General features: G+C 35.9%; 1 protein-coding gene and 1 long non-coding RNA gene across 6 annotated transcripts in view; one reads left to right on the top strand and one right to left on the bottom strand.

Annotated features, from left to right (window-relative positions):
• Positions 1 to 7,288, top strand: part of LOC148124126 (uncharacterized) — a 56,922-nt gene extending 49,634 nt beyond the window's left edge. Inside the window, exon 3 of the long non-coding RNA XR_015740189.1 lies at positions 7,138 to 7,288. This is a non-coding gene — a long non-coding RNA (uncharacterized LOC148124126). The remainder of the gene's footprint in view (positions 1 to 7,137) is intronic.
• PSME3 (proteasome activator subunit 3) lies at positions 1,802 to 19,592 on the bottom strand. Of its 5 annotated transcripts, XR_015740186.1 has the most exons (13): positions 19,447 to 19,592; positions 16,686 to 16,718; positions 16,068 to 16,130; positions 15,810 to 15,914; positions 15,563 to 15,611; positions 14,519 to 14,631; positions 13,533 to 13,601; positions 11,520 to 11,587; positions 11,346 to 11,400; positions 10,589 to 10,675; positions 3,917 to 4,152; positions 2,881 to 2,966; positions 1,802 to 2,066 (listed from the first exon to the last, which is right to left on the bottom strand). XR_015740186.1 is itself a non-coding variant. In XM_026720929.2 (11 exons), exons 4-11 carry the CDS (start codon positions 15,867 to 15,869, stop codon positions 4,072 to 4,074), a joined length of 582 nt encoding a protein of 193 aa, XP_026576714.1. In that variant the 5' UTR covers positions 15,870 to 15,914; positions 16,068 to 16,130; positions 16,686 to 16,718; positions 19,225 to 19,592; the 3' UTR covers positions 1,802 to 4,071. The 5 variants fall into 5 exon arrangements, 2 of the variants coding, with proteins under 2 accessions (XP_026576714.1, XP_026576712.1); XR_015740185.1 differs by having other exon boundaries at positions 1,802 to 2,966; XR_015740187.1 differs by lacking the exon at positions 2,881 to 2,966.
• Positions 19,593 to 19,665: the final 73 nt, after the last annotated feature.

Raw genomic sequence — 19,665 nt, 5'->3', positions numbered from 1 at the left:
TACTTTGATTGGTTAATATATACACAACTCACAACTAGACCAGATTAGTAGCCTCACAATAAATCATATGTGTAAACTAACAACCCAACTTGGAGTTTGGATACAGGCAGCTTATTATGTATGTTTTGCCCTAAGGGTATACTGAATTAAAAAATGAAACCCTGCCTTTTTATCCTTTACCAACTGTTGCCAACCTGATTTATTTAGTATCTGCAAGTGGATACAGTGGAAGTGAAGGAAAAACAAGCTTGATTCCTGGTGGTATATTAGTTTGAAGTATAGCATCCAACTGATTTATGATGGAAAACTGTTTGAGTAAGCTCTGCAACCCTTGTTTGTGAAAAGAGGATAAGTACAAAACTACTAATATCATGGGATGAGTTCTAGAGATTGTCTGGCCCAAGAAAAGCTACCATATTTTTCGAACTGAAAGACACACCTAGTTTTGGGGAGGAAAACAAGAAGAAAAAAAATCCTGCCTCTGCCTCCCAGCAATTTGCCTTCTTGCAGGAGGCAACAAGCCTGTCAGCTTCAACACAGCCTGATTTAGCATGAACATCTGATTCCAAAATACCACCTATCAATTGTTCCAGGTGGTGTGGAGGCGGCAATAGATGGCAGCGGCAATGGGCAGTGACAGCACAGCCTGGAACAGTTGATCGGTGGTATTCTGGGAAGCGGATCCAAACCACCAATTGGATTTGGATATTGTATTTCTTCCAGTGTTTCAAATACTGAAAGGGTGAGCAAACTTTTGCACCTATCACATTTTGCACCTATCATCTTCATTGCTTTTATTCTGAGTTTGTAAGCTGGACATTAAAAAGCTTCCAAAGATATAGAAATATGTCATATTTAATTCTACATTATGTAGTTTGCACCATCTTTTATGAAATTAGGAATTTGACCAGAAATGTCTAATTTTTTTGCATACAACTATACCTTGCTTTAAAACAATGTATTTGGTCAGATCATTGCTCTGACAATATACAGAATATTTGAGTATTTCCCAACAGTGGATAGTTCTGCAGAAAAATGGAATCTCTCACAGAACAAGAGGCTTGAAGACAAGTTAAAGCTTGCTACTCTTACATGGAGTCAAATATTCCATGCACGCTCCTGGCATCCCAGATGTTTGTTACTATGGAAAAGAGAGCTCTGTGTAGCTAGATCTTACTATTTCAGCCATACACTTGCTGACTCATCCTTACTATGTTAAACTTTGTTCATCTATCATATTATTTGATTCTTTTTGCATCTTAAGAGTGTGAAATGGAATTCACGAGTGCACTCATTTCATTCAGCAGTATCATAAGAATTGGGGGTAGAAATAAAGCATTGATTGATATCAGAGATATATTCTTAACAAAAGCTGCAGGATTCACTGAATTGGAACCTCAGAGTTACCTGATTAAGGTTTTTCTGGTCTTTTAGTGCCCAATCAGATTATGAGGAGGATTTCTACCCCACCCAGCATAAACTCATCTCTATCTTCATTTAAACATACACTCTAGTATTACTCCTTCTGATGTCTCTAGAACCTGTAATTACTCACCTGCATTGGATAAGTCAGATTTTCCAAACCATGAATAATTTTATTCATCTCTCTAGCATGTTCTGCAGTGGTGAAATGTTGGAAGGCTATAGCTCTATAATCTTTAAGTATTCAAATTCATAATACAAAATTTTAATTGAGAATTGAATGAAATGCACGGGATCTGCAAATATAGTGCTCTTCAGCTTCAGTTCAGGAAAAGTTAACAAAAGAGCATGGAACAGCATGACTGAAGGGGCCAATAGCAGAGAGATACATGTTTTATTTAAGAAAACACACTCTGGCACTATTCATTACTAACCAACACTATCAATTCACACATAAAAATTGCAATATATGTATCTGAGGCTTTGCTCCTCTCCCCTTATGATGAAATTCTGTTTCTTGTGGTTTCTTGACCATCATAACATAGAGGGAGGCAATCGTATTTTCTTTCTTTGTTTCTGTGGAAGGCCATGTTCCTCTAGAAGTAATCGGTCTAGGGCTGCATCACATGCCAAGATGGACAGAGCTAAAGCAAATGACCCAGAAGAAATTACATTGAGCTTATTCTTTCCAGAATCCCCCCCTTTCACCCCTTTACTTAATCCGTATTCTCTCTTTTCCCCCCTTACAAAGAAGACACAGATCAAGGATGCATTGTTTTTGCTAGAGAAATAAACTGATTGATTGTAAAAGGCTTTCAATGTCAAGCTGCATGAAATGAGACCAGGAATTGCAAGCAGTTAACTCCTGATTAAGCCCATTCTGAATTATCAATATTCATTCAGCTTGGAAGCCAACTGGATTTCAATGTATACTACAAAAGAACTGTGAGGATGCCTTCAAGTTTCATCCAGGAGACAGAAAAAGTAAAAACCACCATAAAGATATGGGGCAAAATATTAGCCTCAGGAAGAAGATCCGAAAAGGGGCTTATTCCATGCCCCATCATCATTGATAAAGCTTAGAACTACTAGTATAGAGGTTTTTCATTTTACCCCATAACTTTCTATCAGAGAACAAACTTGGGAATAAACTTTGGACTAAAATTTATAGCTCCTTCTCACTAATAGGGCTGAGACCAAGAATGATAGAAGAGCAAGAATAAAACGAATACAGACAGAAATCTTGGTTACCAATGCAGTGGTACCTATGAGGATGATTAGAGATAAATTCAAAGTTCCTGTTACTTTTAATTTGTCGGCATAATAGAAGTCATACATAGGTTCAATGCAGCAAGGAAATATAAACAATCCAACAAAGCAGCTGATACAAGGAAACAAAAGCAGGGAAAGCTACTCTCAGGAGTAGCTAGTGAGGGCAATTGTTATGTGAATTTTTACCTGGGTAAGGTATGGCTTGTCCAGCTACAAATGACAGTGATGCAGAGGCATTTGCAATGAGTTCAGGTCAATGAAACTCCTGTGCCCTTGAGAGATGGCAGAGAAAAGACCTCTTTAAAACAAGCAGGGAAAGGAGCCAACAAACTTCATTCATTCTGCCACTGTTGCTGTTGTCTATTTTTTAACAAATCTAACACCACTAACAAGACTACAGCACTAGATGGATATAAAGATAAATAGTAAATCTGAAAAGAAACTGCAGCATCCCAGATAGATAGCATCCCCTTTCTGTTTTCATGAAAATCAGAAACGAGAAAAATGGAAGAAGCCAACAGGACTTATTCAGACCTAATAGGACACCTAGAACACTTTTGAGCATTTCCTGAAAGTGAGGCAAGATCTTCAGAAACAAGTGCTAGGCTAATTTAATTAGAATCGGAAAGAAAAAAGGATTAAGATGAAATGTACTACAGGTCTTCCGAGCTTGATCATTCATGCTGAAATTAGGCAGACCAATTTTACTAAACCGTCTAACAGGTTTGCCTTGCTCCAAGAAAAAGTGTGAGAATGCCCACTGCACTCCAATGCTGTGCTAGAGTTCCTTGTTAGCCAAGATTAGATTTACTTTCTCATAAATTTCTGGAAGGGGTGTGTGTGTGTGTGTGTAGAAAAGAGAAATTTATAATGGCATTAGAACTATTAGAATTTGCATGATAGGACAAGTTAGATAAGGGCAAGCCATGTTGAGATGAAAAACTGAATTTCAATGAAAAGACTGAATGAAGCTTATGACCAGAATCATCAGCTCTGAGTAGAAGTCGACAATGCTTTTGGCAGGGAAACCTATCTAGAAAGGAGTTTCTCAGGGATGCTAGACCTGGATTATTTAGGGCTAATCTCAGGATCCTTATCGGGACAGCTTGGCAAATCTCCCATTCCTACCAATATAGGAGATCTTCAGTTCTAGCCTTCTATATCTCAAAGACATGGTAGGAAAAGGGAGAAATTCAAAGATCCAATTAAAAAAAAAACCAACCAGAAAAGGACTAGGAGAGAGTTTCTTTAGACGTTTAACTAAAAGTATGGTGAGGACTGTTTCCAGCCAGCTTCCCCATCTTGATAGTCACATAAACTGAGGCAAGGACTGTCTTGAGCCTACTGAAAAGTTCATAAATTCAGAATGCAGCCAGATCAGTAGAGGGTCTCCGCATTGCTGCTCCGGGGTCGCTTGATCTTCTCAATATTCTTTAGAATCATGTCATGCAGAGTCACCTAGAAGGAGAGAATCTGTTGTTAGTTTTTTTTTTTCCCCCTGACTTTGGCAAGTATATATGATTAGCCATGAGTATCATATTTCTCTCCAGAGCAAGTTAGAAAGATTGTTGCCCAACAACTTAACATTCTATACTTCAATAAATGCAAGGTTGTTTGGGAACTACTGAGTTAAAATTAAACCGATTTCACAGAGTCATGGGTTTCCCACAAATGTTTCTAAGATGCTATCAATTGAATAGAGGATTCTTTTCACAAAATTATAAAAAAATACAGTGGTTGATTGAGAACCATAAGAGTGATTCAAATAGGCTTGCATTCGAAGTATTGACCTGAATCATGAATGCTGTTGTACTTGAAAACATATATCTACGATATCTACCAAAAGTACCATACTACAAGACTGAAACTTAAATAGAAAAAGAATACTCTATCTTTGAATTAATCAACATATTACTGTAACATAGCCTTTATTAGTCCCATCAAAGTTCAACTTCCAAAATTTTCAGCCAGTATTGTCATTTGCCATTCTTTTCTCCATTTCCTAATATTTTTGGTAAATGGAAAGCATTTCTTTGGCAGACACTAATGTTTCAGACAAGAATCCTAAAGAACAGTCCTGCTCTCAGCTACAATTTGGAAGTTTTATTCTAGTAGATCTGGAAGGCACTAGCAGTCCAACATCATGGAAGTACCTAGTGCCTCTCCTATCATCATGGATAATCTTCAGTGTTTGTCACCTTTATTTTCATCACTTTAATACATCACAATAACTATGATTAGAACAAGTTATCAAAAGACCTGTCAGGTTTACAAGTGAGAAATTTGGGGTAGCATTTCCATTAGCTACTCCTACAGTACAATATATGGAAGAAATACTGAAGTGAACACAACACAAAGATATAAATTAGCTGCATAGCCTATGATTAAATATGTTTTTTCTTTCAATTGTTAAAGTATTAGCTGCTATTGGCCAGTGCTAATGACTTATGTCACTTGCCCCCAGTTTAAGTGAAAGTTTATAAACTCCTGGATATAGCTGTGCCTCATGAAGAAAGTTCTCTAAGGCTGAGAAAAAAACTAGAATTTCTAAATTGCCGATTGGTGTGCTAATGTGTCATCAATGCTATACGAGCCACGATGGCTGTCAGTTGGCTTAAAAGTGAAATTATTATCTAAAAAATCCTACATTACTTAAGGCCTGATTACCTAAGAGACTAATTCCTGCTCATCAGTTACGATCCAGCAGAATGGGCGTGTTCTAGGTCCCTCTATTAAATCTTGGCATCTTATGGGCTCTAGGAAGTGTACTTTTTAATGTTCTATTTGTTTTATTTATATAACATATAAAAATTAAATTTCAATCAAACAGTGTATTGTCTGGGTACAATTGTTTTTAGGCAATCATAATCAAAATGTTTACAGTAGTATTCATCATAATAATAGTATAATAACAATATTTAACTTATCTACTTTAGCAAATCTCCATTTTAACATTTATCCTTTTATATCTCCATATTTCTAACTTCTGTTTTTATTATCTAACCATTGGTAAAATATGCCCCATATCAAGAAATATTCAGTTTTTTCTTTTTCCTTAATGGTAAGCATGTGTGTTGTACAGGTCACTTTCAAGAAGTGAGGGGAGCCGAATGTCAACTCATAAAACATTTTGTATACATATTTTATAGCTGACAACAGAAAGGGGGGGGGTTCAAAGAGCAGGCAGCAGTGTGGAATCGAAAGTACGTTCGATTCATATTTTCTCCAAAGGCTGATTAGATGACTGAAGCTTCTGCCGCTCAAAAATCTAATTGGAGAGCATGATTGAAGACTCTTGGCTATGGACATTTTTCACTAGATGATACACCCAGAGGGGTTGGGGTGGGGGAAAGCAGGATCAAGGGTGACAGTGAATTACGTATCTCAGAGTTGGCTATGCCCAGGTTAATTATGGATGTAGAATGTTAACTTTAAATAAATCTTTTTTAGTTTGGGGAGTGTAGCGTGAGGCTCATGATTTAATTGGAGTAACTGCTGGAATCCTGACACATAAGTTTCACATTATTGATGATTTCGTTAATAAACTAGTGTTAGGATTTAGGTTTACTTGAGTTCTGCATATGTACACTCTTTAGCTTTTTGAAAACAATTTCAGTATTTCTTTCACTGAGAAAGAAAAAGAAAGGTTTCTGTTAGAAAGTTCTCCTTACGTGTTGTACTTGGCAGTTAAGGAGTTCAAAAAAAGAAGTGAACACATTCCCAACACTTCTCAGCAGAATTTGCATGCCTTCAATTAGGTTCCTGCAGGAGACTTTACACATTTAATTCATTTTAGATTTGAAGCAATTTTAACTTATTGTGGTTTTCTCTATATAACATGAAAACATGTAAAATGTTCAAATAAACCAGGGAATTTCTTTTTTAAAAAATAAGTAGAAGCAATATAGCTAATTGATCATGTTTTTATCATTATGCCCTGGTTCAGAAACTATACTATGCCAATTTATTTAAAATATGGTTTGTGGAAGAAGCTATAATAGCCTGGGCTTATATAACATAATTTGGTTTGAATTAGGTTTAGAATGTTATGTGAGCCCAGTCTATAAGTTCTATGTATTATGTGAATAGAGTAATTTTTCTCATTTTTATTCCCCCACCCCCAAAAAAGCATAGGCAGTCCAATTAACCAAGTAAGCAAAAATATCTATTATTCTATCCTTATTTTTCATTACATTCTTCAAAGAAGCTACTCAAGACTGATCAATACTAGGTATGAATAGAAATTAAATCAGCATCACTAAACACTTGTCTAGTATTTGCAGATCTAAACAGATCGGAAAGTTTCACATGTTATCAGAGGCCAATTCCTTAAATATACAGTGGGACTGTTCTACAATCAAGAAGTCTGCACAATTATATGGAAACAAAAGGCAATTATATGGGGACTGTGCTTAAAGATCTGCTTATATTTCTCGAACACAGGGTTATCGAACTCCGGGACTGCAGGCCAGATGCATCTTGTGCTGGCCATGCCCATGCCCGGTTTAACGAAGGGGGGAGTCCTAATATGTCACTTGATGCCACCAGGACCACACGAGTTTAGCATTCCTACTCTAACAAAACACAGCACATAACACAGAGGTAAGTTTTACTTCTTGTTTCTTGTTTGTTAAAAGATGCCTAAAGGCTTGTTTTATCCATCAATCAGCATATATTTTACCAGATGCATCTTGTGCTGGGGTTTGGGGGTATCGCAGACCCCCTCCCCAGCCGGCAAAGCCCCCTTTTCTCAAGGCGGTGGAGCGGCGGTCTGTAATGCCCGCCACAAAGAAGCCGGCAGCTGGACAAGGCTGTGCAGGAGGAAGGAGAAAGTTGTAAAGTGAAAGTTTTTTGCCTGAACCGGGACTTTTAAGATACATTTAATATCCTGAAAACCACGGTCCTTTGGATGATACATTGTTTCCAGTGGAGGTTTTAAAGCGGCGAATGGAAGTGCTGAAAGGGAAAGTTACTCTCCCTCCCTTACGGAGTTAACAAATGGACGCTGAAAAACTTGCTTTTTTATAGAAGGTAAAAATGTAAAGCTCTTTGTTACAAGTGGGAAGGGAGAGGACTGAAAAAAAAACTTATACTAAGATTTTGTTGGAGGAGATGCCTTGAAGATTTAGAGAGTAGAAGTTAACTGCAATAAGGCTTTAAAATACAGATTGTTTTTTTTTTCTAACTGATATCACCCCAGGAAGAGAAATTGCAAAGGGAAGAACTTTGTGCTCTGTTTGGACTCCTTGATGACTCTGGGACTTTGGGGAACTGTTTTAAGTTTTGAAATATCTTGGTTGGTTTAATAAGAAGAAAAGGAAAAAGAAAAAGAAGAAAAGGTTTATAATGGCTTTACCTTTTGATGAACTAAGAAAAGAATATGGAAAAACAAGGAAAGAAGGCAAGGACGCTGTGGGAGAAGACTTTTGCTTTTTAGAAATGGCACTTGCTATTTACCAGCAAACTCAACAACAGGAGGAGGAGGAGGAGGAGGAAGAAGAAGGAGAAGGAGAAGGAGAAGAAGAAGAAGCCATTTTTAATGAATCAAAAAGTTTGATCAAGAAAGAAAAGAGAAAGAGAGGAAGGAAAAGGAAGGACTTAAGACCTAAAAAAACACCCAAGAAAGAGAAAAATAAGATGCAAAATTTATACAATGTTAGAAAGCAAAAGAGAAGAGGAATACAACAGAGAGGGGAAGCTAAAAAGGCGAAGGTTAGGAGAGGAGGGGGTAAAAAGGCTAGGTGGGTTAAGAAAGAAAGGGAAAAGGGGGGAAAAAGCCACAAAGGTATAAAACAAGATGGGAAAAAGCAAATGTTTTTTAGGGATAAAGGGTAATGCATAATAAAAAAAAAAAGATTCTGCAAAGTACATATGACAGTATTGTAGTATTTGTATTAGAAATAGAAAATTAGAATTTTATAAGATTTAATAAAATATTAAAATATTAAAATGTTTAATAATGATAGATTCTAAGATTTAATAAAATATTAAAGGAAATGTTTAAAATATTTAGCTTAATTATAGAGTTTAATGGGCTATTGTGTTGATGTTATTATAGATTTATTATTGCAGCATTTATTTTTGAAATAGACAATTGGAATTTATAAGATTTAATAAATTAAAATATTAAAATGTTTAAGATTTAATGATAGATTTTAATATTTAATTATGTACTTAACTGTTTTATAGATTATTCTTTTTTTTTCTTAAAATTTAGTAGGTAGAATGTACTAAGCAGAATCAGACTGGGATCTAGGTGTTATTTGTTATTATTTTAAATGTTAATCTAGGGGAACGATAGTAAGGCATCATACTCCGATTAATGATTTCAGGAGAAATTTTATTTTTCTTATTATTGAGAATGAGATAAATGGTTAATTGGAAAAGAATGGACAAAAGATACAAGTATATTGATTTAAAGTAAGATGAAATAAATAAAACAGAATTAAGAAGATTGAAAAGTGGGGAGGAGTTATATAGACGATATAGAATGGTAAATAAGATAGATAATGGTATATAAGATGAGCATGAATTTAATTGAAGTCCATACAAAGAGAGGTAATCTGGGGCCAAGCCACTTTCTAAAAAGAAGTTTTATGTTTTTGTGTTTTGTGTGTTTATGTTTCACTGAGAACTAATAAAACCTTGGAGGGATGTCAGATGAGAATAATTGTAAACAAGTCAGAGGGAAATATAAATATGATTACTATATAACAGATAAATGTAATTGAATAAGAGTAAAGAGAAATAATGAGAAATTTGTTAAAAGGTATTTATGTGTTCATATGGAAATGGGGTAAATTAGAATTATGCGCTATAAAATAATGCTTGATCTGCCTTGTAAAGATTTACAATGGAAAGAGGTTTTATGTTTTTAATGTTTAATCATGTTTTGTTTGTCTTTAAAATTAATAAAATTTGTTTCAAAAAAAAAAAAAAAAGACTGATCAATGCTAGGTATGAATAGAAATTAAATCAGCATCACTAAACACTTGTCTAGTATTTGCAGATCCAAACAGATCGGAAAGTTTCACATGTTATCAGAGGCCAATTCCTTAAATATACAGTGGGACTGTTCTACAATCAAGAAGTCTGCACAATTATATGGAAACAAAAGGCAATTATATGGGGACTGTGCTTAAAGATCTGCTTATATTTCTCGAACACAGGGTTATCGAACTCCGGGCCTGCAGGCCAGATGCATCTTGTGCTGGCCATGCCCATGCCCGGTTTAACAAAGGGGGGAGTCCTAATATGTCACTTGACGCCACCAGGACCACACGAGTTTAGCATTCCTACTCTAACAAAACACAGCACATAACACAGAGGTAAGTTTTACTTCTTGTTTCTTGAAAGATGCCTAAAGGCTTGTTTTATCCATCAATCAGCATATATTTTACTGTATCTCCTGAATTTCAATGGTTTGGACAATATTAACTATTATTCTCAGATGGACAGTGACCACAACTGCATATATAGTTGCATTATAGATTAAAAATTATTTATTTTTTCCAGTAATAATTTCAATCTCTTTCTCAAGACTTCTAGTATCTATGCAATTTATTACTCACTAGCTTGCCTATATATTATTCCTTAGAAAGGAGATATCACTATATTTTTTTTAACCAGTTCAGACTTGATAATTGCTTCTGCTGAACAAATGATAAATCTAAATAAATAATCTAAGACAACAGCACAAAAATACAGTACTCAACATACTTTATTTGCAACTTCTGGTACTCCTCACTTGGTTATGGTAGCTAGGAGTTCTAGGAGTTGAATTCAGGAACACATAGGAGGTCCAAAAACCAATACCTACTTTTGTGACAGGAAATTCTTAATTCATTAGGAAAAGGGATATTATTTTCCAATTTGGGAAGAAACATTAACTTACGTATTGATTTCTGAGCTCTGAAATGATGAGCCGGAGACTGATGTATTCTTTTTCATCCATTTCAGTCACTGTGCGGCGGTAATCTTCCTACAGAGACAATTATTTAATCAGAACCATTTAGTCCCTACTATGCAATAAGCAGGAATGAGGAATTTTTAGGATCCTTCATTATTAATACTACTGGAATCTGTAGTACAGATTTCCTGTCTCTGCACTAAGACAACTTTTAGCTAGGGAGTTTCATTCCATTACTCAGATTTAACAGTATAAAAATCTGTCATCTTTTCAGGATTTTCATAAATTGAACATCAACAATTTCTAGGATGTTATTAAATTCTAATTAGAAACTAGTCTTATATGAAAACTCCAGAATGGAAATCTGAAGTAAAGATGTGTGCTTAGGGTAGGATTGAGTAACTTTTTCCAGTTAGGAAAGTGGGAGGAGGGAAGGTTTTGGCTTTTTTTTGTCCAGTGTTAAAGGCTGTAAGTTAAAAAAATTAATCACCATGTTTTAAAATAATATTTTACTCATATTTTTATCCTAAATCTCCAGAAAATACAAATGATCCAGCAATACAATTGTTCCTAGGGGTTTTTAGGGACTGCCCACTTTTTATGTAATATAGATCTAGGCATTTGATTCATATTATTATTCCCAAGGAGAATATGTTCTAAAATCTTTTCAATTATTTCTAATCCATGCAACGGTCCTAAACCTAATTCAGTAGTCAATTTAATATCTCCACTTAACACTTACCACATGAGGATATTTTGCTATTTTAGAAACCAACTTTGCTCGTGTGATGTAGTATCTGAAATAAAAGGGGGAAGTGATATAATGGATGGTGTAAGCGACACACAACAATGTATACTCTGGAGAGTTATCCCATTGGGAAAAAAAACTTGAAATGTTCTGCAAGGAGATACTCACCTAGAGATCTGATCTAAATATGAAGCTGCCTCACTTTCCACAGTTCGAAGCTCCGCTACAGTCTCTTCCTGCAAAGAAGCCAGCAAGAAAATATTAAGAGAAGACTTCATGCTAAGGATAATTATAATTTGATATATGCAGACAGCTTTTATAGGTAGAATACAGGACCTTGTTTAGCAACAGTAATTGGGGCTTGCAGCTCTGCTAATTGAAATGGTTGCTTAATAGGAAAAGAAGTGCAGATAGTCCTTGATTTACAACCATTCAGTGAAGATTTAAAGTTACAATGGCATTGAAAAAAGTGACATGACCATTTTTCACACTTACAACTGTTGCAGCATACTCACAATCACGTGATCAAAATTCAGGGGCTTGGCAATTAGCCTATACTTATGACAGTTGCAGTGTCCTGAGGTCACATGATTATCTTGACAAGATCCTGACAAGCAAAGTCAATGAGGAAGCTAGATTCACCATGTTAGTAACTGATCAACTGAAGTGATTCACTTAGCAATTGTGGCAAGAAAGTAATAAAATGGGACAAAACTAACTTAACTGTTTCGCTTGGCAATAGAAATTTTGGGCTCAATTAAGCTTGTAAGTCAAGGGCTACCTGTAATTGGGATTGCTTTCCTCTCTTTTTCCCAATCCCTGCTGGCTCAAAGCTGAAAAGACCAGTTTCATACCCTAGGCTTTTGTTTGCTTCCTAGCTACTCTTTTATTCTTTGGAATGCTCATCTAGCATTTATCCATTGCTTGGATCATTAGCAAGAATGGAATTGATATTTGTATTTACATTTGATCATTGGAGAGGTACAGATTACTAGAAAGCAGACACATAATGGAAAACAGACAAGAAAGCAATGCAGTAATCCCAGGGCTGGGAACCATGAGAATGCTATGCAAACAGCCTGCCCATTATGTGCTTGGTAACTTTCTTATAAATCCTTTCATTGCCAATTTCGGAGCCGGGGTGGTGGTGGTGGTGGGAGGAGGAGAACCAGGCAATTTTGGTAGGCAATCTCTCCTATGTCTGACCCATTTTTGCCCCTTGTAGAGTGGAGAGATTGGAGATGAATGGATTGTAACAAAATAGGTGGAAACATGATAGGGCGTTAGCACAAAATGCTCATGGATCCCAGCCTCAAACTAGTACCGTCACATTCCTTTTGTATATATTCCCCCATTCTGTGCCTGCTTACTCTCTTTCTCTCTAATCTCTTCCTGCTCTGCGGGGGATGAATAAAAGAAAAATAACAGGCCAGATACAGGACAATATGTGTGGATCATAATGGTGATCACATGATTGAGGAACATCATAATGTCATTGATGTGGTCACTGGACATACTTTTTTCAGCATTATCATAATTTTAAATGCTGAGTGAGGCAGTTGGTAAGCAAGGACAACTTGGGATCACAGCATTTTGCTTATGAATTCTAACTTCCAATTTAAGTAACCTGAGTCAAATGAAATAAAAATAATCAAAATGCAGTAGAAGAGTATATTATTACTATTATTGTTAATCACTTATCACCCATCCCGTCCTACTTGTGACTGTGTGACTGTAACCTTGTCGCTTGTAACCTTACGATTTATATTGACTGTTTCCTATTATGTTAGTTTATTGTACCCTATGACTAACATTAAGTGTTGGACCTTATGATTCTTGACGAACGTATTTTTTCTTTTATGTACACTGAGAGCATTTGCACCAGGACAAATTCCTTGTGTGCCCAGCCACACTTGGCCAATAAAAAAAAATCTATTTTATTCTAAAATAAACTCTAGCACAATAACAGAAGTCGGAAGCAACCTTGGACCAACCCTCTGCTCAGGCAGAAGAATCTGTACCATTTCAGATAAAAGCAGTCATATCAGGGAAAATGCTTCCTACAAATCAGTCAAGTTCTAAATAATGATTTGTTCTTCCCCCATTAAGAGAAGGTTCCATCCATAGTACTTTATCCATAGGCATAATTTCCCAGAGTTATCTCCTCAATAGTCAATTTACCTGAATAGAAACACCAAAGTTGTTTCCATCCTCTATCCTGGGAATCAGCAGTTGTACCCACATTTTGACCTGAAGAACAAAACAGCATGTTAAAGAAATACTATCCTTCTGGATAGTCTGCAAATGTTTTGCTAGCTGAGCTCTGCATGAAACATTTGCTTAACTGAGGCCAATTTTTCCACAATAGTCATAAAAAGTAATAACTTAACAAACATTTGGACCTTATATCCTTATTATCAATTCTAACATTGGATTAACACTGATTGATGAGATACAGCCCTTCAGACACAAGAGCACAATCATGACTTACTGTATTAGTCCTCCACTCAAAAATCGATACTCCTAATAATTGTCTACACAGAAAATATTTGTACAGCCAAGAAGCAGCCAAATTTCTCTACCTTCTGCAATATATGGAATTGGTTATTTGACAGATGACATATAATTTTAAAAAACAAAACAGAGTACAAGCAGTTCTTGGCTTTCAACCACAATTGAGCCCCCAAATTTTCTTGCTAAGCAAGACAGTTAAGTGAATTTTGCCCCATTTCATAGCCTTTCTTATGACAGTTAAGTGATCACTGCAATTAAAATAGTAACACAGTGAATCTTTCTTTCCCATTAACTTTGCTTGTTAGAATGTTTCAAAATGTGATCATGTGCATTGCAACCATTATTAATACATCCAATTGTCAAGTATTCTGCAACCAGTCATGTGGAAAATGGTTTTAAGTCACTTTTTTCCATAGCATTGTAATGTCATTAAATAGTTGGTTGTAAGTTGAGAACTACTTGTAACAAATTTTGCCTTAATATAATACCTCTGCAAAAGGTATCCCAGAGGTGCAGAGAGTATTTATTGAATTTGTATACTGCAATTTCAGAAAAGCATTTGATTTTATCTCTCCCCTCTTAAAAGCAGCATGTCTGATAATTGTTTTGTAAAACAGAATTTCATAAGGCAAAAAAGGCAAACCAATGCTTACTGTATTGCATTTCTCAATCAGCAGCCGAATCTCTGGTTTTACTTTTTCAATGATGTCCACCAGCTGCTGGTTGCTCTTCAGCATACCATTAGGCATGACAAAGACTTTGGTACCTAGTGCCATAGAAAGAGACTAGTTGTACGTCCTGCTAGTTCCTGCCTTCTAAAGCTGGAGGAGGGATGGTGGTGGACAAATAGGCAATGTGACTTTGTGTATGTGTTGGAAAATAGGGGAGGGAGGAATGACAGGTGATGAAGACCAGAGAAGACCAGGTTTGTACCAGAGGCACCAAGGCTATGCACCCTGGGAAAGGAATGTGAATTGCCCACAACCTCTCAGTATTCTCATAACATCTTGGTGAGCTCTGATTGGCAAAGCATGGACTGGTCACAGGGAGGAAGGGAACTTTTTCTGTACTTTTTCATGTGGGAAAATCTTAGAGCTAGCCTGACTTTACTGAAATCAACTTTCTTAATTAAAAAAAAAACTTTTACTTCAACCTAATGAAGTCAAGTCTTTCTTTCATAAGGGATCTTATTGGTGCAGGTCTGACACTAGTTACTTATTCCAGGGAAGCAAGACACCCCAATTTCTCATGGAAATTCAAGTCTTTTTTCTCCATTCCACTTTTAATCCAATTTTCAAACCCCATAGTGCAAGTGATGTTGATCTTTCTAATTGAGGTTATGGTCATAAGTAATCAACTTCCAGTTTTTGGATTACATCCAATTCTGGGATCTCTACTTTGTTCAAATTATACACTCTACTGTTTATCTTTTTAAGACAGAAAAACAGCATTTCAGAGGATCATTTCAAATTTCAAAGAGATAATCAAATATTGAGCTACTTGTAACATGCATTTTGTTCATGGTATGTCTGGATGCAAAAGGAATATATGTAACATTTGTAGATTTTTTTGGGTTACTGTATCACTTGGGTCATAGGATACCATAGGATTCTGGATAGATTTACATACTTTCCTCAATTAGGACAAATTTCCAAAAATAGAACTGGTAGCCAATAATTAACTAACACAAAATCTACCTTGGAAGGTCTCTTCACAGTCTTCCAATTTTCGCTTTTTCATATTGGACTAAAAAAGGAAGAGAGGAAATATTATATATGTACTCTTTCTTCCCTTAAGAGTAGCCTCAGGAAACAGATACTACAAAGCAGATATTTGCTTCAAAAATAAGAAATCTTTGTTCTCTCTCCAGTTTATCAGCAAGTATACTTAATATAATTATGTTGTTTTAATCAATCATTAAATGTTACAGATGACCAACCTTACCCCATCCAGTCCATCATGACTGTTTGTCAGCAGAATTGGGTCTGGAACAGGAAGGTTCATATCTGAGTGGATTTGTGTAAGATCATGAATGTTCAGAATGGGATCCTAGGGCAGAATATCCAAAAGAGTGAGATATTTATGCTCAGGAACACATCAAATGTTGCATTGAAAGCTAATAACTGGCAGACTATTATTTGATAATGCATTATTCTTGAAATAAAGGTATCATTCTTGAAATAAAGGAAATAAAACTCTTACTTTAAGGAAGCCATCAAGTTCTAAAAGCTTCTTTGGAAAAAAGTTTGCCACTAGATCCTCAGCCTGAAAGAGAAAAATCATCACCTATGATGCATGAATTATCAATACAACTGCTGATTCCACAAAAGGAAGGCTAAGACTAAGCTGTGGTGTGGATCAGTAGAAAACTCTAGATAAACTCCTTGAAAGCTGAGCTACTTCTAAAGCTCATAAAAAAAGTCCTACAATTTCCTGAGGTCAGTAAGCACTAAACTATAGAGAAAGTCATACAGTATTTGAGGGGCTGCCACAAAGATGAGGGCGTCAAATTATTCTACAAAGCACCAATGGACAGGACAAGAAACAATGGTTGGAAACTAATCAAAGAGAGAAACAACCTTGAATCAAGGAGAAATTTCCTAACAGTGAAGAAAATTAACCAGTGGAACAGCTTGCCTTCAAAAATCGTGGGCACTCCATCACTGAAGGTTTTTAGAAAGAGACTAGACAGTCACTTATCTGAATTACTATAGGTTCTCCTGCTTGAGTAGGGGGCTGGACTAGGAAGACCTCAAAGGGCCCTTCCAGCTCTGCCTCCACTCTACTGTTTGAAATTGCAAGCAGAAATCAGTCACTTACTTCACCTGTGATTCTCTCCCTGAAAGAGTCTACCTGCAAAAGAGAAAAGGTACAGCTTAGTACAGCATATCTGAATTAGGTGCAACATAATCACTCAAGCACTTTATCTTTGCTCATCTGCATAAATTACAATTCTCCTAAGATACAAACTCCTACCTGCAAATGATCTTTTTGAATCATTGTTACAGAATATAAGACATATCTAATAAAACAATTAGACACTAGAAAACAGACGCTTTATTAGATTTTTTACTATTTGTTTTATTATATTAAAATAATTTAATGATTTTCTATATATTAGGAGCCAGTATAACCCTCTTCTCAAAATGTCACTGTTTTTGGAACTACATCAGGAGCCTCTGTGGCGCAGTGATTAGAGTGCAGTACTGCAAGCTACTTCTGCAGCCAGCTGCCTACAATTTGGCAGTTCAAATCCCACCAGGCTCAAGGTTGACTCAGCCTTCCATCCTTCCGAGGTGGGTAAAATGAGTATCCAAATTGTTGGGGGCAATATGCTGACTCTGTAAACCACTCAGAGAGGGTTATAAAGCACTATAAAGTGGTATATAAGTTTATTGCTATATACATGTAAGTCCTCAACTTACAACGGAGACCTGAATTTCTGTTGCTAAGGCAGTTGTTAAATGAAGCATGCCTGATTTTACCTTTTTTGCCAATGTTAAGTGAATCACTGCAATTGTTAAGATAGTAACACGGATGTAAGGCAAATCTGGCATTTCAATTTAACTACTTAAGCAAATTACTGAAGTCATTAAATGAATTATATCATCATTAAGCAAATACCGCTTCCCTCCGTTTGCTTATCAGAAGCTGACTGGGAAAATCAAAAAATGGTAATAAGTGATCCTAGAATGCTGTAATCATCATAAATACGAGCCAGTTTGTCAAGCACCTATAGTATGATCATGTGACCATGAGACTATTGCAACAGTCATGTGAGCATTGGTCCTAAACTACTTTTATCAGTACTGTTGTAACTTCAATCAGTTGTTTAATGAATGAGTGTAAGTTGATTACATGTATCACTTTTGCTTCTTACCCAGTTGGTTCTGTACCATTGCTTTGTTATGTTTGCTTTTATCTTCCATTTTTACAAAAAAATTAATTGCAATGTACATACTTTTATACTATATGTATTCACTATTTCTATTAGGGGACAAAGAGAAAATATCTGCTGTGAACTCCGTGTAAGCATCAGGAAGCTCATCCAACCAGTAAACACTCAGCTCCATTAAAGGACTACAAAATTGTAAAAAGAAAAAAATATATCAAATTTTTATGCTGCCCATCTTCCCTCCAAGATGGATTTTAAAATCAGTCTGTAGAAAATAATATTTATATATTCACAAATCTGTAATTGTTATTCTTCAATGTTATTCTTTCAGGAAGAGAATAATTTTTTACCCTTCTCTTTATTTGTTCACATTACTGCTTGAGCTAATATGATAGTTTTCTCCAATATTTTAAAAAAACATTAGTTTCTACCTAAACCTATATTCAAGTTATTGTTCTTCCATGTTGAAAATATTTTTACTGATTTTTATCTTCTTGCACCTTGCCATGTTTATTAATCTAAGTAACATCACATTGACCTGTGTGGATTTATTTTTGTAGTGACATGTAAGAACTGAAACATACTCTTCTATCATGCCTTTATTTACCTTCATTTGATCTGAATTCTTTTCATTTTAACTTTTCCCAATTCAAAAGTCTATCTTTTCATTAAAATTACAATATATTCTTCTATCACATATTATTGTGTCTTATCCCTCAAAATTACTCAGAATGTATTATGTGTAAATCTTTTATATGTATCAGGATTTATCTTTGAAATATACACAACTATGACTATTGTAGAATCACATTTTTATTTTCTTTCAGTTATTCCATAATTACATTTTGTCCATAAACAGATATGCTTACTAGACATACTGAATGATATTACTCTTAAATGCAATTTAAGTTAATCCTATTTAATACTATAAGACATAGTGAAATACACATAATCCTGTTGATATCAAATGGAACTACCATTTTGCCCAGTAACTTAAAAAAGAACTTCATATGTTTTATCCAAATAAATAGTAAATTACCTCATGCCTTTGTAGAAGAACAGAACATTTGTTAAAATCAAAATTATTGCTATAAAGCCACACATCTTAGCTATTCCAAGAAGCATGCTGGTTGAATGATTAATAATCTTGAATTATGTTCCTAGATTATATAAATTGGTGTGCTTTTCAAGGTAAATAAATAATCCACTCAGGAAATGTGTGACACATACAATTTTCATGGAATTCAATAATCTCGTCAGATAAAAATATTATTTTCTAACGCAAACATCTTGTTTTCATTGCCATGGGAAGCAGTAAAAATTACTGCTTCGCCGGTTTTAAGGCCCATAATAAGAATTAACGGCAGCCTGCCGTGTTTATTTGGCTACAACCTGCAGAACTTAAAGGAATTTTCGGTTCATAAAGCAGACTGGCTCACAAATGAAAGGCCAGTAACGCCGTACCAGTAAAGCTCCCAACGGCAGATCACTTGATCCAAACACGTGGCGTTCAACGGATTTGTGGCTGGTCGCTGTACAAAATTTATCATACTTTGATCACGTTCTACTGGCAAAAATAGTCGCCGTGGCGGAAGCTTGTATTCCCCGTGACCTTCTCTAGCACTCTGCACATGCCTAAAGGCACGCCCGGGGCGGGCTTATTAGAATTTCCCCCTCCTCCCATACCTTGATCTTAACTTCTGGGTCCACCTTGAGCAGAGAGGCCATGGCGGGGCAGGGAAGCCGATTTCCCAAGCCAGATCTGTTTCCTTTTATCCCGCGCGCGCGACCACCTGAGAAAAACCACCGGCTCCGTTACCGCCGGAAGTGACAATATAACGCCCCGCCACCGCCCTTTCTTGGCCAATCACCGAACGCGATTTTAGCCAACGTGATTGTTCCTTG

The sequence above is a fragment of the Pseudonaja textilis genome, chromosome Z, assembly GCF_049901715.1.
Source record: "Pseudonaja textilis isolate UNSWEBS1 chromosome Z, rPseTex1.2, whole genome shotgun sequence".
Taxonomy (NCBI): domain Eukaryota; kingdom Metazoa; phylum Chordata; class Lepidosauria; order Squamata; family Elapidae; genus Pseudonaja; species Pseudonaja textilis.
Note: the sequence above shows the minus strand (reverse complement) of the source record. Positions and strands in the feature narration are given on the sequence as shown.

Bases quoted from the DNA above. Each gene is read 5' to 3' on its own strand.
- PSME3 (XM_026720927.2), bottom strand. From the start codon at position 19,488: ATGGCCTCTCTGCTCAAGGTGGACCCAGAAGTTAAGATCAAG. The intron at 10,676-11,345 runs GTAAGTGTTAAG...TTGTCTCTGTAG, and splicing joins TAGCAAAATATCCTCATGTG to GAAGATTACCGCCGCACAGT. The intron at 4,153-10,588 runs GTAAGTTAATGT...CTCTCCTTCTAG, and splicing joins CAGAGCTCAGAAATCAATAC to GTGACTCTGCATGACATGAT.